The 26779-nt window shown below is 46.2% G+C and overlaps 1 protein-coding gene across 1 annotated transcript in view; it reads left to right on the forward strand.

Annotated features, from left to right (window-relative positions):
* Positions 1-26779, forward strand: part of SEPTIN7 (septin 7) — an 82603-nt gene that overhangs the window by 43392 nt on the left and 12432 nt on the right. The window contains exons 4-10 of the mRNA XM_044674009.1: positions 4480-4586; positions 14806-14906; positions 18186-18320; positions 20005-20122; positions 20962-21054; positions 22172-22268; positions 25783-25834. Of these exons, the coding sequence (XP_044529944.1) occupies positions 4480-4586; positions 14806-14906; positions 18186-18320; positions 20005-20122; positions 20962-21054; positions 22172-22268; positions 25783-25834 (703 nt within the window). The remainder of the gene's footprint in view (positions 1-4479; positions 4587-14805; positions 14907-18185; positions 18321-20004; positions 20123-20961; positions 21055-22171; positions 22269-25782; positions 25835-26779) is intronic.

The following is a 26779-nucleotide window of genomic DNA, read 5'->3' on the forward strand; positions in this document are numbered from 1 at the left end:
GAGCCAGAGACACACAGGCCCACAGGCTCCCCTCTGAGGTTATCTGATCACTGGGATCCCCAAGGGTGCCCACCAGGGAGGCGGAGGTGAGAGTATAATGCAACAGCTAGCGACCAGAGCCTTGTAAAAGGGACCACTTGCAGACTTTCTGGTTAGTGCAGTGACCAGCCAGGATTCCATTGAATTGGTGTTGAGGCCCCTCTCTTCTGCTGGGTAGATTACATTTGTTAGAGGAGAGAGTTACAAAAATGAGAGACACAGAGACAGAGAGAGACAGAGAGAGACAGAGACAGAGACAGGACTTCTTTAACCTCTGAACCTTAGAGGAGTTTTTCTTAACATAAACTTTCATATATACATGAAGCAAAAACTTTCTATATTTTTATTCACCGAGCTATGACCAAGAAACTAGTGAACTGAGCTAAGTCCTGAATGCTTTCCATAAACTATCTTTGGAAGATTTCTTTTGAGGAGCAAGTTCTTTTTAATGTAGTTCTGCTAAGGTAGAGATAATCAAATGGACAGGAATTATTTTTGAATATTCTCTCTTGTTACCTCTAAAACAAAATGTTTATTGCTCAGTAATTTTTGTGAGTTTAAAAAAGTCTTATTTTTCCTGCTTAAACTCATTTGTGACAACCTGATTACTAGGACAGAAATTCAGAGGTATTTATATAAAATTGAACTATCCCTTATTTGCTAGTTATAAATACTAGCCATCTGTAGACTATTTCTGTAGAAAATAGGGCATTATGGAGTAGTGAATAATTTGAAGCTGTGTTACAGCAAAAAAGGTTGACTTCATTCTGGTGGTGATTGGACAAAATTATTTAGCGCTGTCTGGCCTCAATTGCTTTGTCTGTAAAATGACAGGATTGCTGATTCTCCTCAGAGGAGTTTTGGCACCTTTGAATATTCTATGGTTCTAATAAACGTTGGTATGATAAATAAAAAGTTGGGGAGGAGTGGAGTCCTGCAAGGCTTGTCCCTAAGGGCAACATGCTGCTGTGGTCCAGAGTCTGAAGCTGAAAGGGACCTTAGATGCTACAACATAACATCTAAGTGGTTCCCAAACTTTTTTGGCCTCCCGCCCCCTTTCCAGAAAAAAACAATACTTAGACCCCTGGAAATTAATTTTTAAAAAAATTTAATAGCAATTAATAGAAAAGATCAGTGCACCCGTGGCCATCACCGTCTCCCTGGATCACCGCAGCACCCACCAGGGGGCGGTAGCGCCCACTTTGAGAATCCCTGTGTTCACATTCGATAGATGCGAAAATCAAGGTACAGAAAATTTCTGAGTTTTCCTGGTCATCCAACTACAGAGTAGGAGAATGGGATCCTAGAAAAGAAGGCTCCTGATTCCCGAGCTAGTTATTGTATTGAGGCAGCTTGGTGTCTGCCTGGGGTAGAGCTGAACTTTTGGTGAGAAAGACCTGAGTGCAAATCCATCCTTTAATACTTACTAGTTATAGGACCCTCAGCAAGTCACTTAACCTCTATTTGCCTCAGTGTCCTCATCTGTAAAGTAGAGACAATAATGGCACCTACCTCAAAGAGTTATTGGGACAAATGAAACGATATATGTAGAATACTTAACTATCGTATTTGGCACATAGTAGGCACCAGTAAATATTAGCTGTTATTATTGAGATAATTGAATTTATGGGTCATGATGACATTGAGCTAGATAGAACAGAAGCAAAAGGGTGCCCAGGACAGAGCCCTGGGGGACACCCACAGTTAGTAGGCATGACCTAGATAAAATCCAGCAAAGAAGGCTGGGAAGTGACAGATAGGAAGAAAGACCAGGAGAGAACAATGTCAGGAAAACTTAGTGAGAAGAGAGAGTCAGGGACTGCAGAGGTGTCAAAATGGATAAAGACTCAGAGAGCTATTGCAGATAGCTGAGGCCAGGAGGCAGAAGAGAGGGAAGAGATGGAGAGGAAAGGAAGGGCATGGGGGCACACGGATTGTAGAGGGCCTTCTCCAGGAGAGCTAGGAGAAGAACTCATGGGAATGGCCTAGATCAAGAGAGGATTTTTTTGTGGATTGAGGGAGATGCAGATGTTTGTAAGGTAGTAAGGAAGCTTCTGTGGTAGACAGAGAGAGCGGACTTGATAATGAAGACAGTATCTGAGAAGATCAATGGAATGGGACCATCATCTGTACAGTTAGAGGGAATATTGAGGCAAGGAGTTTGGGAGTGATAGAAGTGGAAGAGGAGATAATGGTGGAAACTCCATGTATTCTGAGCTTTGTCATCAGGAGGTTCTTGAACAAGGTTATTTCCTGTCTTTGGATTAATTTTGGATAATGGATAATTTTGTTTTGTGTGAAGAGAGCCTTTAGGAGGTAGTTTCACTTGCATTTGCATAATCTGCAAACTCTGGCCAGACTAACTCTGGGATTCACTACATCTTGTCTCCTTTTGCCTTTCCCTCTGAGATTACGTCTCCAACAAAACCCCCAACACCCTTCTATCTTAATATCAGTTCCAAGGCAGAAGAGTGGTACATGTTAGGCAGTGGAGCTCAAGTCACTTGCCCAGGGTCACCCAACTAAGAGGAGTCTGAGGCCAGTAGTTTCCATATTTCTTTTTTTTTTTTTTTTTAAACCCTTAACTTCTTCTGTGTATTGGGCTCCTTGGTGGAAGAGTGGTAAGGGTGGGCAATGGGGATCAAGTGACTTGCCCAGGGTGATACAGCTGGGAAGTGTCTGAGGCCAGATTTGAAGTTTCCATATTTCTTAAGTAGTTTTCCTATTTTCTCTAGTAGGATATCAGCTCCTCGAAAGCAGGCAACTTAGCACAGTCCCATGGCACATAGTGTTGAATAAATGTTTGTTGATTGAGTTGCAGTGAGACAAAGATAGTTCATTTTAGAACATCATTTTCATTAGCCCGCATGTTCCTTACTCAGTGACTCTATCCACTCCTCTTTTTAAAAAGATGAGCAAGGTTCAAGATGTTTTCTTCCCATATGCTAACCTTTCCTCAAGTGCCTTGTAAATTGATTAGAGGCTAGATGGTGTAGTGAGTTGAGCGTGGATTTAAGACCCAGAAAATATGTGTTCAGGGGACTGGAGACAAATCACTTGTTCTCTTGGTTACTCTGTTTCTTCATCTTCAGAATGGAGGGGTTGGAATCAGTGGCCCCAAAGGTCTCCTTCTGGCTTGAAATCTGTGACCTGGTGATCTCGCACCCCTCACCTTTGGCGGGGACACTTTTCCATACACTCAAATTCAAGCCAACTGCTTTTTATGTTTCTTTTCTGTCTTCCTTCTAGGAGTACCTAGACACGGAGTATGGCAGCCACACTCCCTTTGATGGTCAAAAGTTGATGAACCTTTAGGAGCCTTTTTCCTTGTCACTTCTTTTGTGTCATCGCCTGCATTTTATTTTATCTGCCTTTGGGGTGACTTTGTTTATTTGCCTGTTTAGGTTTCTTGCCAAGGTTTCGTACTAGTTTTATTTGCTGCTGCTTCTTTCTGCTTCCATCTTGTGAGGTTTGCCATCTACCCTGGGATTTCTCTTGCGCTCCACCTCCCTCAGTGAGTTTGATGACCTGGGAACTTTGGGAGCTCCCGTCTGCCTCCAAGGCCAGCATTTCAGGGGCCAGAGCCCCAGACTTCCTTTCCTTCTTGCCAGCTGTCCCCCATCCCGTATTAGCCTTCAGCTTTTCAGAAGCTCCTCTTTCTGTCTTGTCTTCCTCCACTAGAATGTATGTTTCTTGAGGGTTGGGACTCTCTCCACTGAGTTCCCTTTTCTGTACTAAATGGTTATTAAGGAAACTGCAGCATGGAATGTCCCCAACTTTGGACCATATGGTGGGATCAACTCTGCTGCCTCCTTTCTTTGCCTTTCTGGCCCATTCCTACCAGCCCTCCCTCTTTGATCTGCATCTTTTGTTCTTGTGCTAACAAGATTCCTGGGCTTTATTTCCTTTCTCCAGTGGTGTGTCCACTGTATGCCACACCATCTCACATTCGCAGAGTCCCAGCAGATTTCCGTTTTTAGATCGTTTTAAAGCCGAGAGTTGTAATGCTGCCCACATCTCGTGTCCTCCTTTGTATTTGTCTGAAGGAGTACCTAGAATTGGGTAGGATCAGGCTAGACCCGCAATAGGAAGTAGCAGCTGACCTGGCCTTTGCAGGAACCGAAGGAGCCTAAAATCCATGGTGGGGTGTGGTTTGGGGATTGTGCCTCAGGCATGGTGGGGACCCCTTAGGCAAATGATAGACCGGCTACATCTCCACTCCCACCCCCAACTCCTTGTCAAAAGTGTCTCAAATTGGACTGCGTAGTGATAGCTAGATTTGCATCCTAGACCAAGTCCCTTGAGATTGCTCTCCACGTGGTGCTTCATGTACTGGCCTTACATGTGTGGCCTATGAGGGGATCCCATCGGCTGGTCAGATTAGGAGTGTTTGTGTCCGGAGGATAATACTAGTGACCACTGCTTTTTGTTTTCTTTTAGGAGAATCTGGATTGGGGAAGTCAACATTAATCAACTCATTATTCCTAACAGACTTGTATTCTTCAGAGTATCCAGGGCCTTCACATAGAATTAAAAAGACCGTACAGGTATGCACATTGGCACTTTGGATAGTTTTGGTATTTGATTTCTGTTTCCTTGCAAAACCAACAGCCCAACTTCTGGAAATTGTTTATTTCTGATGTTTAAGGATCTTAAAAAACACTGTTCTGTATCTGCTGTGGTTGCCTCCTGGGCAGAATAAAGTTAGTTAATTGAATGCCTGATTCCTTTCACACCCTGTTCCTTTGCTAATCAATTCTCTTTGTCTTAATAGTAGGTGTAGCTAAAGCACATTTGGAGTTCCATGTAGACAATTCTTAGAACTGAGAAGCCCCAGTTGACTTGTATTTTGTAGCAAAATGTTGGGAATGAAATTTGAAAGTAATTTGCAGTGCTGTGCCTCAGCCAGAGACGCTGCCTTCATTTGGTAATGACAGGGATTTATTCTAAATAATAGCTCCGGTGGATCTTAGACCAGAACCTCAGTTATCAGCGATCTAGCAAGTAGCATATCAAAGGCTAGATGGGGCTAGAACATCACCCCTGGAGGGAAATAATATTCTTAGCCTAAAATCTATGAACTTTTTTTTTTAAGAGCTGAGAAACATTTCAGGGCGATTGGGCTCCTTTTATGATCCTGGAAATTTTCAAATGAGTTTAAATTAAGTACTCTGAGAAGAATTCGCTGGGTGCCATTTGGCCACCAAGGAGCCCATGACACAAACTGTACTGGCATCTGGCAGCTTCTCTTGAGGGTTTATGAACTTGGGGGACACCCAAATACACTCACATGGCAAATGTTTCTTTCGTGAAGTGATTTCAGGGTTTTCTTAATGTTTGAATGATCTCTCCTGTCAGGCATTTCTTTGCAGACAAATGCAAGTAAAGATGTTGGCGTTCTCTTCTGTTTGCCTTTTACCTGGTGAAAAGTGTTATTATTACCTTCTTGTCAGAATTAGAACCTGAGATGTTAAATGACTCATATGGGGATTCTCACCAAAATTTATCTTTGTTTTTGTAATGAAAACTGATCTTGTTACATTGGAGGTGCATCGGACACTTCTAGATAGCTGGGGAGATAGGAGAGTCTTGCTTGTATTCTCGATGAAATTTTAAAGCGCCTTCTTTCCCTGTCTTTCCTTCCATGCATGGCCTTCCCCCTCCCCTAAACTGTAGAGCAGTACAGACTCAGAAGGGACTCTGAGACCACCTTGTCTAACTCGTATTTGAATGAGAAACCTGTAAGTTGTTGCCCAGCTTTTGCTAGAAGACCCTTCAATAGCTCAGTTTTTAAGAAGCATTTCTTTAAATCGAGCCTGTGTGTTTTGTCCCTTTGCCATTTTCCACCCATGACTCCTCTTTTTCCTGGAGTCAAGCGGAACAAGTTGAACCATAGTTCTTGGTCAGAAACATTGTTAACAGTGAGAATTGCTTAGCACAACCGAGAAGGCCATTCTGTGTAATCCAGTGTTGTTTTCTGAAAACACACCATTGCCTCATCTTTTGTGTAGAGCAACATGTAGGGCCCTATTGTTTCAGCAACCCAAAGTTGTGGAATTTGTCATTTTGTCTATTTTCTTCCTAAGATGGCTTATGGCCCTTTTGTCTCAGGCACTGGGAACTACTGTGGCTAAAAACTTCATCCTCCCAGAGGTCAACTGAGTGAGATAAGACTCCCCAAAGATGTGGGGTGATACTGAGCCACAGATAACAGCATGGACTGGAAGCATTTTTAGGGAGGGGGCCAGCTACTTGGGATCCACCAACCTTACCTTTGAGAATCCCAGATCATTTCCATTCCACAATGAGAAGGGCTGGAATGAAGGAATAGCAAATGTCCTAATTATGAGGTTCTTGAGGCAGGAGGCAGCAACCCTGGACCCTCCGGCTCCCAGGGGTTGGGGATAATCCTGGACTCTGCCTGAGAGCCAGGCTTCCAGCCCAGTAGCCTCTGTTATTGTCCCTGGAGAGATGCATTCTGGACCCTGCTCCTATAGTCTGGGCTGCAGCTGCAGCACAGCCACCAAAGGCCAGGAAGATCCCAGGCCTCTGGCTCCACATTAGGAACCGCTATGACTTGTTCACTGGGAATGAAGAGGCCTGCCTATGTGCCCTGATACTGCATCCTTGGGACCCTGGGACCTGCAGCTCAGACCTTCCCCTGTGTTGTTTCCCCTATTAGAGCCCCCCAAGGGCAGGGCCTGGTTCACTTGAACGTTTGTCCTCCCAAGGGTTTTAATAAATTATTTTCTCATTTATTCATTCAAGTAGGAAAAAGGATTTCTTTTTAATAGGGACTAGGATGTGCTAACATACGGCTATCTTATTCTTTCTCACCTGTGAGTATGTCTCTGCTGTACACCATTGCACATGGGATTGGGGTGCTTTCTTCAGTCGCCCCTTTCACCATCCCTGAGCCATGATCTGACACCCCACAGCTGTGAGAGTAGGAAGGTAGAGTGTGTGATGCCTGGAGTCAGCACTGCCGTTATTAGTAACAGGAGCTCTTGTGCTAGTCAAAGAAGCCCCTTCTAGAGCCCAACGTGGGGAAGCACTCTTACCCAGAGCATGGTCTATTCTCCTTGTTACACACCTGACACAGCTTTCTCTCAGAGACAGTGACCAGGCTAAGTGCTTTACTCCTGCTTTGAAGGGTTGTGACCAGAGCTCCAGGCCTCGGCTCCCGATGGCTTCTCTGGGCCCCTTTCATCACACTCTTCCTTCACAGTGACTTTGCTGACCAGTGTTCTCGGATTAGAGCTCCCCTTTGCCAGGGAGCGTTCTTCCCGCACCGAGGCCTGAGAATTTTGACCCAAAAGTCTGTAAATGATGTTCAGGGGCAGGTAGGCAGCGCGCCACTCTGTCAAACCATTGCAGGCCTGGTGGATTAGCCTCATTTAAAGAACCATTTTGTCCATAGTATTTTAGGTAGAAACCCCAATGGCAAATGTCCAGATTGCCACAGAGTAAAGAAATACTAAATGCACGGGTCTTTCCAACGCCATTTTTGTAAATGGAATATTTTCTGGTGTCCCTTCTTGAATGTAGAGATTGTTTATTGACAAATACATCACAGCAAGTAGCTTGCCGCTTTCTCTTAGTGCCTTGCAAATGCTGGCTTAGATATGAACTGTGAAATGTGTGTGTGGGTGGGGGGTTAATATATGTGCAGATGGGAAAGATAGATTATGAAGAGTTTTAATGCTAACTGGAAATTCTGAGGCGGCCAGGTGGTTTAATTACTAGAAAGCTAGGACGAGAGTCAGGAGGTCCTGAGTTCAAATTCTGCCTCAGACACTAACTTTGTGATCTTGGACAAGTCACTTAACTTCTATTTGCCTCCGTTTTTTCTTCTTTGAAATAGAAATAATAGCACTTCTACCTCCCAGGGTGGTTGTGGAGTTCAAATTTGATAATATTTTTAATGCACTTAGCACAATGCCTGGCCCTGTATAACAACATAAATGTTAGCTGTTGATATCATATTAATATTTTAAAACTATATATAGAGTTGAATTCTTGGTTTGAAGTTAAATATTATTGGGGCAAGATTTTTAAAAATGAGTCTTTTAATCAACTTATTAGGATATGAAAAATCTAGTATACGAGGCCAAAATAGTCGCCTCAATAATTTGAATTCTGTAAATACTCTGGTGGAGTCTTAGTCATATTTGTTTTTCAGAAAAGTTAAGATTCTGAATATTCTTTGTTCCTTGCTACAGCCTTAAATTATATACTTAATCTTGGAGAACTTGGGGCAGTGCCACGAAATATTCTAACATGACCCCCTGTAGTAAAGTGCATGGGAAAATGGCCATTTGGAAGAGATTTGTTAAAAGTTTGAAATTCCTGCACTCAAACCAAATTGTTTTCCATGAATCCCATGAGAATACTTGTAAAACCCGATGATGGGCTACAGTTGGACTCTTGTGAATGACATGGGTTTACAGTGAGGTTTTCTGGATCTCCTCCAGATGTTGCGAGCATTTTGTGTTTGACCATGTATGGACATGCAACTCTGAAAAATATAAATAAGAAGAAACCATCTAAATAGATTACTTCGGTTACGTCTTATCAGTCATATGGATTGTGGCTCTTTCCAGAGTCAAATGTTGTTTGAGATGGTCCAGATGTAGATCTCCAGTCATGTGTGTTAAGATGTCACAGCATATGGCATGGCCATCATTCTTGGTGGCCATTGACGGCCTCCTGGGCCTGGCAGTGCCTGACTGCAGAGGGAGGCAGACTTGGACAAGAGTCAGTGTTCTTGGGTAAAGAGTTTCTAATTGACCAGAAATTGCCTGGGGCTTCTTCGTTTTCTTTCCTCACTACTATTTAATTTTAAAAGAATTAAGTTGGAATCAAGAAGCTTTCTCTTTTTTTGCCATGTAGTTGAAGCGTAGTCATCAGATTCCGCTTTCGGAATCATTTACCGTACAGAACAGTAGAGAGAAAGTAATGGGCCTGCACGTCTGACCCTTGGCCTGTCCTGTTAGCAATTTAGTAATTTCTCACGGGAGTTCATTGTAAAGACAGAGAGTGTGTGCGTGTGTGTGTGTGTGTGTGTGTGTTTGTGTGTGTGTGTGTGAGAGAGAGAGAGACAGAGAGAAATGGGGACCAGCTTGTTATTTGTACTTCCCGATTGTTTCATTTCCAGATTGAGGCATTCCCCACCGAGTTAGCAATCCTTCCCGGGTACAGAAGCGAGGGCCCTTCTCCAAGGCTTGGGATTCGTTAAGAAGTGAGCAGTTGGACTGAATTCTTGCCTGTGGCCCCCATCTGGGATGGTGTTACTCGCATCAGTTCCTAGGGCTAACTTGTAGGCTGCCAGGGGAGCGAGCACTGGGGCCTCCGCATCAGTCTTAGTCACAAAAACCCACACAGGGGTTTTTGTTTTGTTTTGTTTTGTTTTGAAACCCTTCCCTTCTGTCTTAGAATCACTACTGTGTATTGGTTCTAAGGCAAAAGAGTGGTACAGACTAGGCAATGGGGCTTCAGTGACTTGCCCAGGGGCACATGGCTAGGAAGTGTCTGAGGCCAGATTTGAACCCAGGACCTTCCATCTCTAGGCTTGATTCTCAATCCACTGAGCCACCCAGCTGCCCCAGGAGTTTTAAATAAATTATGTTAATCTTAAATTTCCTCACTTAATGTTATAATTAATTTTTTTTAAACCCTTACCTTTCCGTCTTGGAGTCATTACTGTGTATTGGCTCCAAGGCAGAAGAGTGGTAAGGGTAGGCAATGGGGGTCAAGTGACTTGCCCAGGGTCACACAGTTGGGAAGTGACTGAGGCCAGATTTGAACCTAGGACCTCCCGTCTCTAGGCCTGTCTCTCAATCCACTGAGCTACCCAGCTGCCCCCTATAATTAATTTTTTTAAATAGTTATTAAAACAGTTAAGCAGAGTAACAGATCGACATTCTGCAAATTCATTTTAGAGTAAGGTTTAAAACAAACAAACAAAAAACTTGTGTATTGGTTCCAAGGCAGAAGAGCAGCAAGGGCTAGGCAGTGGGGTTAAGTGACTTGCCCAGGGTCTGGCTAGATTTGAACTCAGGACCTCCTGTCTCTGGGCCTGGCCCTCTATCCACTGAGCCACCTAACTACAAGATTTAAAGAAAGGAAGTTGCATCTTAAACTCAAATGTCCAGAACCAATTAATTATCTCTCCCCCCCCCCCCCCAAGTTTGTTCCTTCTCCTCTCTTCCTATTACTATTAGAGGACACCACCACCCTCCTAGGCCCTCAGGCTCTCATCCTCCAGGAGTCATCCTGGACCCCCTCACTGTCACCCTCCATATTTGTAAGGAATTAAATTTTGCGGTTGGATTAAATATGTGAGAATTTTAAGATAATACTGTGGTTGCCGATTTTAAAATATTATTCGCTCAAGAGGTAGAAAAAGTGAAAGTAGAGGAATGTCAAAGAGGGTAGAGAAAATGTCTAGCCTATCATCCTAATGTTGCTCTGGTCCCTGGCTCAACCCAGGTAGGGCTCATTAACTCGGTGGTGAATTAAACAAGGGTTCAACCCATGCAGCCTCCTACAAGAAGGGGAGGCTTCTCCAGAACGAATCTCTCCAGAAGCCAGAAAAGGAGGGCCAGCTTTTCACTCACCCAAGCCGAAGCTCCAGAGGAGAAGATCCATGAGCAGTCTTACCAGAAGCACAGTCCCAGTTCAAGATCCTCCAATCTGAAAATTCAGGAAGAAGACCCTCTTGCACAGGAAGTTCATCACCTTTTATAGTCCTTTTTTACATCACTTCCTGTTCCTTCCTCTTCTTTACAGGGACCAAATTGTAGTCTTTAAATTTGCTTAGCACTGCCCAGGGGGTGTTCAGTCGTTTCTTGAATTGTCACCCACTTTAGCAAGTGGCTTGTGAAAGTCCCCTAGATAGTGTTAAGTAGGAGTTTCTAGCTTTTGGTTGATTAAATTTAAAAATAGGCAAGGGGAGAGTCAGTACCATCTTCACAATATCTAACCTGCTGCTGACACCTTCCTCCTTGGATCCTGCCCCTGTCCTGGTGCAAACTCTCCTCCCCTCATGCCTGGACTATTGGAATAGCTGCTGGAAGGAGGAGGGGTCTACCTGCTTCCAATCACTCTCCACTCCGGTTCAGCCTCCATTCAGCCCCCAAAGTGTTCTTCCTAGAGGGAGCAGATCCAACCTTTTCACCCAGTAAACTCGACAGACTCCAGGGACTCCCTGTGGCCCCACAGCAGAAGCAAATATAGAATGCTTAGTTGTCGTAGTGGTGTGTCTCCCCCGCTTCCTCTACTTGACCCCACTGACTTCCCTGGCTTCCTTTAAGTCCCACCTCCTCCAGGAAGCCTTCCCCAACCTGTCTTAATTCGAGTGTTCTCTCGGTTCATTCTCCCCTATTTATTACCTTGTCTACAGCTTGCTTTGTATTTATTTGTTTGTATGTTGTCTGTCTCCCCTCTTAGGTTGTAAGCTTCTCAAGGCAAGGATTGTCTTTTGCCTCCTTTTGTTGTGGGAGAGCAAGTGAATGCTGGTTCTCCCAAAGAATTACAGCTCAGACTCTTTCCTCTGAAGGCATGGCATTTCAAGGATAGTGTGGCCAGGGGGTGGAAATAGCCCGGGCAGTGGAATGGCCAATGCAGGACTGGAATTGCAGTTTGCTAGATTGGATTGAGGGTCTGGGGGATCCCCTCCTTCCATCCTTGGGGACTCTGCCCTCCCTCAGAATGTTCCTCCCCTGGGCCTTCCCGGAGGAGGGGAAGGAAAAAAGGAAAGGGACATGGGATTGCTTTCCCCTCATCCTAAAGACCTTTCCTTAATCGCAGAGCTCCCCAGTGTCCAAGGATATCTGGGTGCTTGGGTGTGCTTTCTCAGCCTTGCAAGCTCTTATCAAAGGGGAGAAAGTTCAGGTTAGCTCAGGTGCTCCCCCCTTCAGCCACGTCCTGATCCCCTAGGAGGAAACAGGAACAACGGTTTGAGTTTTTCTTCTATTGGGCAGTCTCAGTAAAAAGCATCCTTTGAGAAAGGATTTCCAAGCGCCATTTCTCACAAGCACATCACTTGTATCTTCAGCACTTAAGCAAAGACACTTTATAGATAATTACTGACTGACCCCCTGCCTTGGGTACAAGTAAGCCTTTTCTTGTCTTTTTAAGTCTTTTTGAAATCCTTCCTTCCATCTTAGAATTGGTTCCAAGGCAGAAGAGCAGTGAGGGCTAGGCAGTGGGGGTTAAGTGATTTGCCCAGGGTCACCTAGTGAGGAAGTGACTTAGGGGGATCTCCTGACTGTGAGCCTGGCTCTATCCCCTGAGCCACCCAGTGGCACCCCTCCCCCCCTTATCTTTCAGTGTCATTACTAGTCACTCACATTTCTGGGGGCTCCCCCATCCCCATGTGGTGATGAGCTGTGAGGAGTGGCTTCATTTTGAACCTGATTCTGGAGGTCCTGTGGTGGCCTGGGCCTTGGGAGAGCTGGGGAGGCCTCAGTTCAAAGACCTCACAATGGAGAGGACACTGGGCTTTCCCTACTTGTTAGGCTTCTGAAGGACTAGCTGAGGCTCTGAGGAAGGGGTTTTCCAGGCTGCCAACTCAAGAGTGGTGGCTGACGCTATGTCTTCTACCTCTTTCTGGCTGTTTTACTATTTAAACTGGAACCCTCAGAACAAAAGAATTAGAATGGAGGTTCAGTCAGGTCTGAAGTAGGGGCAGCACTAGGTCTGGTGTCATGAGGACCTGAGTTCAAATCTAGCCTCAGATACTTAGGGCAAGCTACTTTGCCTCAGTTTCCCGGCCTGTAAAATGGGGGATTAAATAATAGTGGCTGCTTCCAGAGCTGTTATAAGGAAATGAGAAAACAGTTGTAAAGAGTTTAGCATGGTGCCTGGCACACAATAGGTGCTCTATAAATGCTAGTGATGCCACCGCCACCTTCCAGCTGGAGAAAGAACCTGACCGAGTCTTAGCTTTGGTGGCTGAAGCATTAGCTTGTTAGCTAGTCATTTTCGTCAGTGGTTTGTTTCCTTGGCAACAGCATACACCTAAGCATTGGATCTATATCTGTCAGGGGACCAAAGTTAGGATTATGCTAGAAACTAGTTTCCTTTTTTTCTTTTTAAATCCCCCACGTTCTATCTAAGACCGAAGAGCAAGGGCTAGGCAAATGGGCTTAAGGGACTTGCCCAGAGTCATACAACCTGAAAGCATCTGAGGCCATATTTGAACCTGGGACAACCTCCAGGACCATCTCCAGGCCTACTGGCTCTCTATCCACTGAGCCACTTGGCTCCTCCCAGAAACTAGTTTTCTAAAACCTGTTTCTGGTATTAAAAAAGAACCACTTTCTTTCCCCACCTCAGATGAAATGAGCTACATTACATTCAAATAGAACAACTTTTTCTATAGAGCTTTAGGAGAATTTATAGTAACTTTGTGAGATAGGGAGTGTGTATGGGCATCGGTACCCCCATCTTGCAGATGAGGGGGAACATGACCTGCCAAGGCCACAGGGCCCATGTTCTTAGAGCCAGCCACCCAAGACTGGTGCTCTTCCTGTAGACCCAGCTTTGTTGGCATATGCCTGGTTGGGACACTCCCTCCATAATTTGTAATCTTGGGGCTCAGAGAGGAAAGAGGGTAAATGACTTGTCCAGGGTCATTTGTGACAGTGTTAAAGGTGGGGCCGGAGGCCTCTTCTCCATGGACGTTGTCTCTGTAGGCAGGTACTGGGCTATGCTGCTTTTTTGGTCATTCATGGAAAAACCGACAGTGACACCTTCTGGTCAGAGTTGTTTGAACAGCATGTTACGACGCTTGGCTTCGGGTCAGGGGAAAAGAGGCACCAGGATGAGGAAGCCCGGTCGGGGGTAGAGAGGACACACCAGTTTCTTTCAGGACAGATTACTTAAAAGCCAGTTTGCCAAGGTTTTGCTGGTCAAGCTCCCTCTGATCTCTTCTGACCACAGTGATAGGTTTCCAGGGGCCAAGAACTGGGCAAACAGGCCCAAGTAAGAACAGCAACTCGGGGGTTTACAGAACGTTCAGTGATTGTGAGCAGCTTTTGGAGTGGGAGAATCTTGCTCACATCCAGCCAGGGTGATTGAGGGGCCTGCACTCTCCTGAAGGATCAGCCACTTGGCTGGGGAGCTTCCATTTTTCAGATTCTACAAATGTTAGTTCAACTTCAGTGATCCTCAGTTTTCAAGGAAGCTAGGGCTAGACTTGACCTTGGAGTCAAGAAAGGCTGCTGCTCACACTTATGCTGTGGTGTGGGTGACCCTGGGTAAGTCACTGAACATCTTGGCACTGGCAAATAGGAAGGCGTCTCCACTTTGGAAATGAAATCTGGAGTCTGGTTTGTTACTATTCCTGAACCTGCACCCCCATTCCCCACCCCCCCACCCCCAACCACAAGGTTAATGCCTGCTCCCTTCCCTGATCATTGGGAGGAAAAGACTGTGATAACCTGCACTGTATAAGATCCACACACTCCAGACAGACCCTTGGGGTCAGGGTGGATATTGGAAGGACTAAGATTTAAACTGCTAGAAGAATCCTAATAGAGGCTGTTAAGATGTTTGGGGCAAGAGAGCGGTTCCAGGCTCTTCTGGCCTTGGAAGGCAGCCCAGGAGGCGTTGGGAAAGCCACGAAGATGGGGAGCCCCTGCTAGTGACTCTGCTTCTGCCTGCCCCCTGGTGCCCCTGCGCGCTTGGCCAGAGCATGGACAGTGAGTGGGCGTGCCAGTGATGGATTCTGTATTGATACTGATCTGTTGGATCTTGCAGGTGGAACAAGCAAAAGTTTTAATCAAAGAAGGTGGTGTGCAGCTGCTGCTCACAATAGTGGATACGCCTGGATTCGGGGATGCAGTGGACAATAGTAATTGGTAAGAAGGCCGGGATCCACTTGTTGTTGCCAAAGCCTTCTGGGTTCTCAGAAGCTGCTCGTGGGGCTGGGGTTTACCTTTTTGTTAGATGTCATTTAGCTTCCCCGGGCCTTTGGTCAGCTCCCTTCTGATGACCCTCCCGTCTCTCTGTTTGATCCCTTCTTGACCTCTGCACTAGTGGGCATTGCTGTAATGCTGAGTGTTTCTTTGCTGGATCCTTCTCTATCTGATGTTCTCCAAAGCTGGCTCCCGGGCCCACTTTTCTGTTTGTGTGCTCTCAGCTCCCCAGAGTTTAGGATCACTTCTCTGCAGACGATTCTGTTACATATCCAGCCTTCGTCTCCCTCCTGAGCTCTGTCTTCTGGATTTTCCCATTTTGCCAAGACTGAGTGCTTCGTCCTTAGTTCCTGTTCCCACTTCTTGTTGGCAGGTGCCAGATTCTGGCCTTTCAGTGTCTCTAGCATGTCTCTCATTCATCACCTCGGCCACCTCCTCCCCAAGACATCGGGTTCCTTGTCTGCCCTGAATCATCCCCCCTGGGGCCATCAGAGTGCTTTTCATTCATTCAGTTCACACTGAAGCGCCTACTCTGTATGTGCCAGGCACTGGGCCAAACCTGTTGGGTCACTTCTGGTGGCTCCCTGTTACCTCTAGGATCACAAGTGCATTTTAAACACTTGCTACTCAGTTGTCTTCTTCTCTTTCTGTCTATTCCTCTCCATACGTTCCATAGTTCCACCAGACTGACCTTTTGAATTGTTTTTGTGGACAATGAAAACTTGTCTACACCAGTTCTTCACTAACTAACAAACAAACTCCTCCTGGTATGTCCTCCCCATCCCAGAAAGCCTGGCCCTCCAGTGTTCATCACTCAAGCCCCATTACCTCTCCCCGGCAACAAAGCAGCTTTCTTTTTCAGTCTGTCATTTTCTGGGGCTACCTTTCCTTCATTCCCACCCACTCACTGAGCTCACTAGGGGGGAGCTTGTTACTTCCTCCTCCCCTTCGCCACTTCCAGGTTCTCTTTACTGTTTTTGCTTCCTGACTTCACCTCTTTTGAGATCTGTTCAATTCCTATCGACCATCCAATCAAAATCCTGGTAGCTGTCATCTTCCTCCATCAGTGAGGCCATTGACTCTTATGTCTTTCTTTCCTGCCTGATAAATACATTGGTCCTCCCTGGAACACCCTCACCTTTCACCTGACCCCTTTGTACCTTCGCCCTCCCTCAGTTATACCTAGACATAGTCCTACCCTTGACTGGACCCTCTTCTTTTCTCCTGCTAGACTGTTGCCTCTGGTGGTCTCCTCAGCTCTCATGGATTCAGGAGTCCTTTCTATGCTGATGCCCCAAATCTACTTACTGGCTCTAATCTTTGTTGACCTTTGGATACCTCAGACGATGTGTGTCCTGGGTCCATCTTGAAGTCCAGAGCTGCATTCCATTTCTTTTCTCCTCCAGTGAGACTCATGTCCTCTCTTCCTTATCACTGTTGAGAGCGAGCGCCTCTGTTCTCCCTGGCATGACTCCTCACGTGCAACTTGATGCCAGAGTCTTCCCTTGTGTGAGCCTTCTTCTCTCCTCTGCCACTGCCCTCTCCTGGTGCAGGCCCTCATCGCTTCATAGCTGGGCTATTGCACTAGCTGCTAGGAAGGGGTCTCCTTCTCTTCTTCTGGATATCCTCCATTTAAATTGTCTGTAAGGAAGTGGGCTTCCTTAAACTCAGTTCTTATTCTCAGCGCCCCCATCCCCCCTTTCTCTCCTACTTTTTCTGGCCTTCTCACACCTTACTTTGAGTCCAGTGACCCTGACCTCCTGGATGTCCCATGTGTAAGAAGGAAAATTTAAGTATTTATAGATATATAGATATATATTAAAATGTGTGGCCGCCAGGAATCAACAATTTAGGTTGATTCCGTAATTAAATCAGACCCAAGTCAGCATCGGGTTGAAGAGTTTATTTACAGTCTGGTAGGTAAAAAGTAGGAATAAAGAGAAAAAGGAAGAGGCTAGTCCAGGCCAAAGGCCTGGACGGAGAGAGAAAAAGGTTATAAAGCTAAATAAATGAAGCTGTAAGCCACAAGGCCCCAACAGCCAGATAGGCAGAGTTTAGAATTGGCCCAGCTAGGCCAAGGAAGTCAGCCTAACTTACCCACGTGACAATATAGAGCGTAAGCGTTCTGTGGTCTCAGGAGATGCTTCTTCTTCCAGTTGTAGACAGCAACTGCCCCCACAGGAAGTTCACTCACTTACTTAAAGAGATCGTGTCTTTCATCACTTCCTGTGGTCCACCTCTAATTCAAATGGACAAATGGCAGTTTCTACATTGATTTGGACTGCCCAAAGGGCAGTCCCTAATTCTTGATTTGTTACTTATTGTCATGTGTGGGTAACTCGTCTCCCCTCCCCACTAAGGGAGGTGAGAGTAACATCATTAGCACGCCTAGGTTGAGTAGATTTTTGACTATTAATGGGCTGGAGCTAATTCTATTTACACACATGAACAAGACCTTCTACCTCTGGGCTCTGGGCATTCTCTCTGGCCAGCCCCAGGGCCAGAATGCTCTCCCTTTTCTGCTCTGACTACTGCCCTCCTTGGCTTCCTTTAAGCCCTACCTAAAATTTCAGCTTCTACAGGAAGCCTTCTCTCGCCTCTTTTAATTCTAATGTCTCCCCTCTGTTCATTATTCCTTATTGATCTCTCCTTTTTTTTTAAACCCATACCTTCTCTCTTAGTATCAATTCTAAGACAGAAGAGCAGTAAGGGCTAGGTAGTGGGGGTTAAGTGACTTGCTCAGGATCACAGCCAGGAAGTCTCAGGTCATGTCTAAACCCAGGACCCTCCCATCTCTGAGTCTGGTGGTCTTGTTTCCCCTATTCTCCCTATTCCCTGTTTCTGTAGTGCCCACCCCCTGTTTGTCCACGTTTGTTTGCTTCCTTCTCATTTCCTTGAGATTGTGAGTCCTTAAGGACAGGGATCAGGCTTTCTGCCTCTCTTTGTAGCCATAGCACGTGACACACAGTGCTTGGTACACATAGTAGGTGCTTACTAAATGCTAATTATCTAACTATTAAATTTAGAATGGATCTGGGTTGCTTTATGCAGAAGAATTTTGGCTTATTACTTTGAAGAGTGATTTTATCAAGGGAGAAATGACCATATAAATAACTTGCAGGAAACAGGATGCCAGCCGTACATCCGTGTATACTCACTTAGATCCAGCTCTTCAGTGGAAATCTAACTTGTTTTCCTGGCTTTCCTTTTCTTTTCCTTCAGTTGGCAGCCTGTAATCGACTACATTGACAGTAAATTTGAGGATTATCTGAACGCGGAATCTCGGGTGAACAGACGGCAGATGCCAGACAGCAGGGTGCAATGTTGCTTATACTTCATTGCCCCTTCGGGTCATGGGTTAGTACCTCACTCCTTCTGTTCTTCATTTCGGGGCTAGCTGAGTATTTGCCATGGCCCCTTGGATGATTCTTCTGTGTATCACAATTTCTGATAAAGCTTGAGCCCAGGCACCACACTGTGGCCATATTCTCAGGGGATCTTTGGATGCTGAGTGAATGAAAGTTTGATTTTGCGTCATTAAATGTTGGTAGTGTGGCAAATGCTGCTTTTTGTGCCTCAGATTCCACAATGGAATTTCTCAAATCAAAATGGTGCTAAATAGAACCAAATGGGAACCCTCTCGGGAGGCAGAGGGGTTCCTCGATCTCCGTTTTGGCCCTCTGATACTTTGACCAGGAGTCTGGGTTCATTGTCCTTGTTCTGAAACCTCACATTTGATTGTTTTAGTTGGGAATGACTTTGCTTATAACAGGAAGGAGTCAGAGCACTCTTCTCACAGAAACGATTTTATTTTTAGGTAGATTTATCCACATTGAATAGGAAAGCAGGATGGAGTTGCTCTATAAGTTAGGCCTGTGTGATATTATGACATTTTCTGAAAATATTAAAAACCCAGAAACCCTGAAAAATAGCATCCCCAAGCACTGAATGTGTCCACTTTTCCTTAAATGCCCGACGGCCCCCCGGACAGTTGACAGCCAACATGAGGAATCCCAATTGAAACAATTCCGGAACTTCTCTGTCTTTTGATGTGATGGAGGTCAGACATAAGATTTCTGCCACTTTGGATTCTCTCAGAGGAAGTTAGGCCATTCCATTTTTACTCGTTGTACACAGCAAGTTTTAATCTTTAGTCTAAAAATCTCTGGCCAGAGATGAGAAATTTCAGGCCCAAACAGGAGAGTCAGGGCCAGGAGTTGCCATTCCTCCTTCATCCACTTCATCCTATTAGCTGCTGTGTGGTGCTTGAAGTAAGCTGGCACTCCTGAGCTCAGGTGAAGTATGACCTGTGACCAATGCTCTTTTCCTTCTCCCCATTATTACATCAGTTTAATAACATCATCAACATCAACAACAATAATGATAGGAGGGTAGAGATAGGCACCCAGCATTTATTTATTTCTTTACTACTCTTAATTCATTTAATCCTCACCATCCCTCTGAGAAAGGTGCTATTATGATTCCCATCTTACACCTGAGGAAACTGAGGCAGAAGGGGTGAAGTGACCTGTTCAGGGTCACCCAGCTTGGCTGAATTTGAACTCTGGTCCTCCTGACTCCAGGCCCCGAGCCTCTGTGTCCCATGGTGCCCCTGGATGATGATGATGGTGGTGATCAATCTCCAGCATTTCTGATTATCTGGAGGTTTGTCTAACCCTCAGTCATATTCTCGGGTGAGCCCTCACCTGCTGCTGTTCATAGCTGGACTGTGCCCCTGACTCCTGGCAGTCCTGCAGTACACCAGCCAACAGATGCCCTTTGTCTGGGGTCTCACAAAGTCCAGAGAATAACCAGTCAGGTGGCTTCAGTTCCCGAGTTCTCTGGAGCCAGTCTTACGCATTTTACTCCTGTCCTGGCAGTGGGGCAATGAGGAACGCCCAGGGTTACCCTTGAGGCTGTGGTGATCAAGCCCAGGCCCTCTTCATTCAGGCGTCCCCACCATGTGTGAATGAATGGTGCCAGCAGACAAAGGGGGTGTGAGAAAGTGGCTCAGCATTACCCCGACTGTTCTGTCTTGCAGCCTCAAGCCTCTGGACATTGAGTTCATGAAACGCTTGCATGACAAGGTGAACGTCATTCCCCTCATCGCCAAAGCGGACACACTGACTCCAGAAGAGTGCCAGCAGTTTAAGAAGCAGGTGGGGTCAGGCTGCAGGGAAGGGGCGGTTAGGTCTATTTGGTCCACTGGGGGCTGCCTTTGCCCTGTGGGCCGAAAACCCTGGCAGGCCTGTGTCCTGTTGAGCCTTTGATAACCCAGGGCCTTGCTCCCTGGTCTTACACACCGCTCTGATCTCCCCAACAGCTTCCACCAGGCACCCTGTTTCTCCCTCCAGACATTTCCCTATCTATCCCCCAGGCTTCAAATGCTCTGCCTGACAGAGCTTCCTTTCCTCTTCCCCCTCCCCATTATCCCAGATGGACCGTGCACAGGTGAGTACGTTTTGTCTGCCTCACTAGATGTGTGCTTCCAGAGATGGCCCAGGACCACCCTGTACATTGTAGGTTGGCTGAATAAAGATCCCCTGACTCAGTGTTTTCTTCCTAGCCCTTCTGAAGACTTGGGGTCTGCTTCAACTGCTATTTAGGCCAAAACAGCGCCATTCATTCTCTCTGTGTCTGTGTCTGTCTCCCCCTCCCTTTTTCCCTGTTTCCCCTCCCCTTTTCCTCAAGGGTATGGATGCCCTTCATCCACTGGGTTGCTGCTGCTATTAACTTGTTTCAATTGTGTTTGCCAAAGGTACTACAGTGGTTTGCCATTTCTCTAGCTTATTTTGTAGATAAAGAAATGGAGGCAAATGGAGTGAAGTGACTTGTCCAGGGTCACACAGCTAGGAAATGTCTGAGGTTGGATTTGAACACAGGTCTTTCTGACTAAGCCCAGCTGCCCAACTTTCACATAGTAGACACTTAGAAATGCATTGTTGACTTGGCTCATCTTATGTTGTATTCATTTTTATTCATTTCAATTCTGTTTTAGATAATGAAAGAAATTCAAGAGCATAAAATAAAAATATATGAGTTTCCAGAGACAGATGATGAAGAAGAAAATAAGCTTGTTAAAAAGATAAAGGTGAGACGTTCCTAGCCTCTCTTTTGAAATATTATGGCTCCTAGAAAAATCTACATTAAGTGTTTTTTCCATCAACTGATTCAGATTTCTTTTTAAACAAGTTGCTCAGAAATTTTCAGGGAGTGGCGGGCAGTGTGTTCCTTTGAAGATTTAAGTCCTCTTTCGTTAAAATGTTGTTCCTGTGTTCTGTTATTGAGTGTGCCGTGTCTTTCTCATTTTAAGCCAGAAGGAGCTCTGGAGATGGTCCCAGGGCTGGCGTTTGTGGGCCTTCTTCAGTGAAGTTTGGCAGGCAGAGTAGGTGCCCCATATTTTGAATGCTTCTGCTTTCCTTCTCTTAAACCCTTGGAGGCCTTTGATCCTGAAAGCTCCCTAGTCTTGGAAAGTCTGTTATCCTGATTTAATATCTGATTGCCAGCACAGGGCAGAACAGTAGTCAGTGGCCCCTAGTGGGGGAAAGGGGGTGATAAGCAAGGAAGATCCATTCAAGGCCCTGAGGCCACAGTCTCTGTCTGGCCTGTCCCTCAAAGTCCCAACAGTTTGGAAAGGTTGCTCTCATGGATCAGGATGGGTCCAACCCCAAATGGGCCAAGTAGGCACTGGCTGGGCTCCTGAGCACAGATCTTAGGGGAGCAGTGGGCAGGGGGCAAACAAATAAGCCACCAATGTTTTTCCATGAAAGCTGCCACATCAGAGAGATTTGAGTCTTAGGCTTTTTGGCCTTGTTTCACCTTGGTGTGGGTTAATTTCATCATTTTATTATTCTGCTTTAGTTTATAGAATTACTGGTTGAAGAAAAGATTTGTGTAGATACAAACTATTTGTAGCAGAAAGGCCAGTGTTAGTCTTCTTTTTGCCCCAGACTCCTCCTTCAAGGACAGAAGAGTGACTCTTGTCAGCTTTTGTTTTAGGCGATGACCCCTACCACCCCGGCTTCCTTGGGGTTAATGAAGGTAAAACAGTGCCTGAAGTCCCATGACAGTGGGGCAGTTAATGTCTCCCATTGTAGTGTAGGCACCCACCAAGACCAAGGCCTTCCCAGCATCCTTCCGCTGAAGAATGTAATTTTTGTATTCCAAGGGCAGCAGAATGTATTTGAATGGCCTGTTTTGTTTTGTAGGACCGTTTGCCTCTTGCTGTGGTTGGTAGCAATACTATCATTGAAGTTAATGGCAAAAGAGTCCGAGGAAGGCAGTATCCTTGGGGTGTTGCCGAAGGTAAGGTTTTTTTTTTTTCATCAGTGACCTCCCTCCCCTTTCATCTTAGAATTGATACTAAGAATCTGCTTAAAGACAGAAAAGTGGTAAGGGCTAGGCAATTGGGTTAAGTGACTTGCCCAGGGTCACCCAGCTAGGAAGTGTCTGAGGCCAGATTTGAACATTGGACCTCCTCTCTAGGTCTACTGAGCCATGCAGCTGTCCTATGGGTATCCCTTTCCCTGATACAAATCACAAATTAGGCCATCTTATCTTCCTGCAAGGCTCCTACATTTTCTCCTAAATCCCCCAGAGGCCTTTTATCATCTTGAGACTTCCAGCATTCGGAACCTCAAGGGTTCCTATACTCTGACTCATTGGTGTAGAAGCAGTCCGTCTTTTTAGCTACTGTTTCTCCTGGGTGAGGTTGTAATATAATTAAAAAACAAAAATGCCTGTGTACGCTTCATTTGTTTTGGGTAATATCTTGGCATTTCTCATTAGCTTTGAGTGTTGTGATTCATAATTTGTGAGAGGCCTTCTAGAATCCTAGGAAGAAGAGTCGGGCTCACACCCCACTCATCCCATTCCGTGCTCTTCCTCAGGTTGGGGTTCATGACTGTGGAACATCTCGGTTTGTCTCTCAGTACTTTGTGCCATGGATTGTGTGCTTTAGATCCAGTCTTCATGTTGGTTCTCATAGATGACAGTCGCCGCTACCCTCAGTTTTTCATTTTCTCCTTCCCCTGGAATCGGCTTCTCCTCTCATCTAAAGAAACAGCCTGCTTTTCCTTCCAAGTCCAGTGAATTCTCTTGATCATTCCAGCCACATCACTCTCTTCCCCCTTTCTGTTCTCAGTCTAACCTTTACTGTTGATGCAGGGCTTAAAATCAGGATAAAGAAGCTAGTGAGTGCCTTGGTCTTCCAGATACTGTTGGCAGCTCCATGATTTTCAGGACTGTTGGTTAGACTAGTGTCTCCCTCCTAGCAGCGATGTCCCGCATGGTCTGAGCACAGGCTTTTGTCTTCCTAAAGTCCAAGGGGAACATGTCGACTGAAGAGGGCCTCCTCGGGTGCTCGCTCGCGCTCTCTCTCTCTCTCTCTCTCCCCCTCCCTTTCTTCCTCTCCCTCTCTCCCTCTCTCTCTCGGACATCATATGGATGCCTGATGATGATGATGATGAAGTGTCCAGACAGTGAGTGAAGGGAGGCGCCTTGTGAGGTGGCTACTGCAGGCACTCATTCCTTCTCACAGATCAACAATACGAGGCTCAGAGGGCTTACTTGGCTGGTCACACACGTAGTTAGTAGAGGATGTGGCAGTCATATTTTCTTTTGGATTTGGCTGCTTTGGGATGCCTGGGAGACATCTCTGTCCATTTCTCATTTTTCTAACTTGACAGATGCCAGCAGTTCCCCATGTAGTGAGTGTTCTAGCCATCCCTTCTGGCTTTCATATTCCTGTTTCACGATGTACAAGTGGGAAGTTCTGATAAGCATTAGATCCCTCTTTGGTTCTCAAGGAGAGCAGCTTTCTACACAGTTTCTTCTTCTTCCCTCATCTCATGCCTCTGTTTGGCCCTCTGTTGGGACATCTCATGGAGCGGGGATTAAGGTTTCTCTCTGTCCCATTCTCTGTACCTTCCTGGTGGGCTCTTTACTTGGACCAACATGAACAGTGCTTGTGCCCCACAATAGCTTCTGTGCATTCCTCCCCTGGCGTCTTCCTGGAGAGCCTACAAGCCTCCCTCCCAGACACTAGTGCCTCCTTTGCCTTTTGGCTTCATCAAAGCCTTGTTGGGGTGGGGTGGGGGAACCATTGTTGCATGATCCTCGGGTGGCACCGAGGATCGGGGGGAGGGGCTTCTCTGGAGCCAAGGAGACCCAGTGTTGGGTGGCCAGCTCCCAGAACCTCTATACAGAGTGCCGTGAGACTCAGAGTGGCTGTCTCTGAAAGGACACTCACAGGTGACGGCAGTTCTTGTGACCCCAGAGAAAGGGTGGGCCACAGGCTGTGCCACATCACTGCCAAGCCCTACAGGACAGGGTGGTGGAAAGATGGTCACGGGGGAGGGGAAGTAGAAGTGACCTGAGTACTCCCCACCTGGTGATGTGAGACAGGTATTTAGGGGATGCAGAGAGACCCAAGTTGGAGTCCTGCCTTGGATGGTTTGTGACCGTAGCCAAATCACTTCGCTTCTCAACCCCACCCAGTATCCTCCTCTGTAAAATGGTGACATTCGCACTACACCATGTGGTTGTGAGAATCAAATGAGGAAGTTTTATATTAATGTTATTACTCCCCAGATTTATTTGTTTCTGCTTTTTATAGAGGGAGGGAGTAAAGAGGATTAGGGCTGGGGTTGCTTCCCTCCTTGAGAAAAGAAAGAGGGAAAAAAAGAATTTTTTGAAAGCTGGGTGAGCAGAAGGAAGACTGGAATAGATTGTGGACAAGACAGTTTTTGGGGGGACCCCAGCTTGATGGCATGGTGAATTGAGAGCCAGGCCTGTAGATGGGGGTCCTGGGTTCAAATCTAGCCTCAAACACTTACTAGCTATGTGACTGCTGTTGGTCCTTTTGCATTTTCCCCAAACTGTTTACCTTGAAGCTCATTGTATAGGAAGCTTAAAGCCTGCTTCCCTTGTAACAAGAAAGTCCACCTCTAAACTTACCCTGAAAGCAAACAATCTCGGAGTCAACGGAGCACAATTCTTTTATCTGAATAAATAGGATGTTGACGCCATGTTAATGGCCAAGTAAAATGGAGCCTGATGCATGGTAAAGGGGAGTACAACATGCCCAGCAGGAAATGAGGTTCACCTGGGAGCACGAGCTTTCCCAGAAGTGTGGGTTGCTTGTATGTGGTGGAGTTGGGGGTGGGATGGGCATTGGGGTTCCTCCTGGCTTAGCCATTTCCAGCATCTCCAGAAGTCACAAGGCCTCAGCTTAGGTGCTGTTAGGAGGATGCGTCCTTGCTGGCCATATTTCAGCTAGCATTATGGGGACAGAGAGAGAGAGACATTGGAACCATGTTACACCCCAGTATTTGCTCACGAGAGGTTTCATTCCTCGGGCTGGGGATTCGTTATAATGGATTATTAGCACCTTATGACACTGAAGCCATGATTAGGGCACTGCGTGGTATGTGCATCTTCAGAGCCCTTGTCCTTGCGGGGGGCGGGGTGGGGGGTCCTGTGATGTCCCGGTGCCTCAAAGGCCAGTGTGGTGAACAACTCGGTTACATTCCCCATGAGAGTAACTGTGTTCTTTGCCGCAACCCAGAAGATGACTCAAGTATCGGGTTTTAACTTGCCTCTTGACATTTGGGGATTTAAAGTGTGCCCAGAAAACACGTTGGTCTCCTCAGAGCCTGATGGTCATTGGAGAGCTGTCCTGACGTTGGGGGAGGGCCAGTCTCAGCCCTTGGGTTCGTCCTTCTCTCTTGCCTTGAGTTGGTGGGGAGAGTTCTGGACAGCATTGGGAAGCTTGGTGTTCCTGAGTGAATTGACTGCATATTCTGTGTTTTTCCTGCAGTTGAAAATGGTGAACATTGTGATTTCACAATTCTAAGAAACATGTTGATAAGGTAAGTGCGAACAATAACATGGAGTTTAAACTGGTTTATTAAATAGCTGGAAGGGCCCAAGCGGCTGATGTCTGCAAGTATCGATTGCATTAAAAATGGGGATGATGATCTTAGTGCTGGTCTATTAATCAGCATAGGTTAATTGTGCAGCAAAGTTGATTTCTGCCCCAAGAGGTTCCATGTGGAGTTAGAAAATGGGTGTGGCGAGGGTCAGAGAAGATCGACCTGAACAGCCAGGCTCTTGCTGGTGGTTGGATACTTCAGAAGACCTGGGATTCCTTAGTCTCCATGGAGCCTCAAGTCATTGGTCTTTCTGCACTGCTTTGGCCAGTATTCTGGTGAGGAAATGTCCTCGAAAGAGAGCCGTCTAAGATGTTGCTAGATAGGGGAGAACACGATGCATTCATTTGGAGCTGGAGAACTTGGGAGCACGTCCTACACGTAGCATCACTTCCTACCTGCTTTGTGGGGCCTCTTTGCTCATCCAGGCTGGACGACGGCTCGGTTCTTTTTAAGCTTTAAACAGATGTTACAGTGGCTGCCAGAGATCTTGTTTCAGTCTTCGTTGTGTGGGTTCTCTGCCCCTTGCAGGCTCTCCTTCAGTAGCCTGTTACTCATGTTTATGTTCACGAGAGACAAGATTCCTTGAGGAACTACAACAATGAGTGCCTCTCCCAGTCCTCTGATTATCGTGGTATACAGTAGTGTTCACTACTATGCTGGAGAGTATGGCCTGGGCAGAGGACCCACTTTGTCACAGCCCAGAGTGCTGTACGGCTTCCGTAATGCTTTTTATTCCTTGACCATTCAGAGATAGGAGCCTCATAGTGGGTGGAGGACACTCATTGTTTGGGCTGACCCACCAGGGGAGGGACAGCACATGGAATTGGGCTCTTCCATGGACAGTGAACCGAGCCCAGAACTGAATAGCAGGAAGAGCACAGA

This window comes from Gracilinanus agilis, chromosome 1, assembly GCF_016433145.1.
Source record: "Gracilinanus agilis isolate LMUSP501 chromosome 1, AgileGrace, whole genome shotgun sequence".
NCBI classification, from domain to species: domain Eukaryota; kingdom Metazoa; phylum Chordata; class Mammalia; order Didelphimorphia; family Didelphidae; genus Gracilinanus; species Gracilinanus agilis.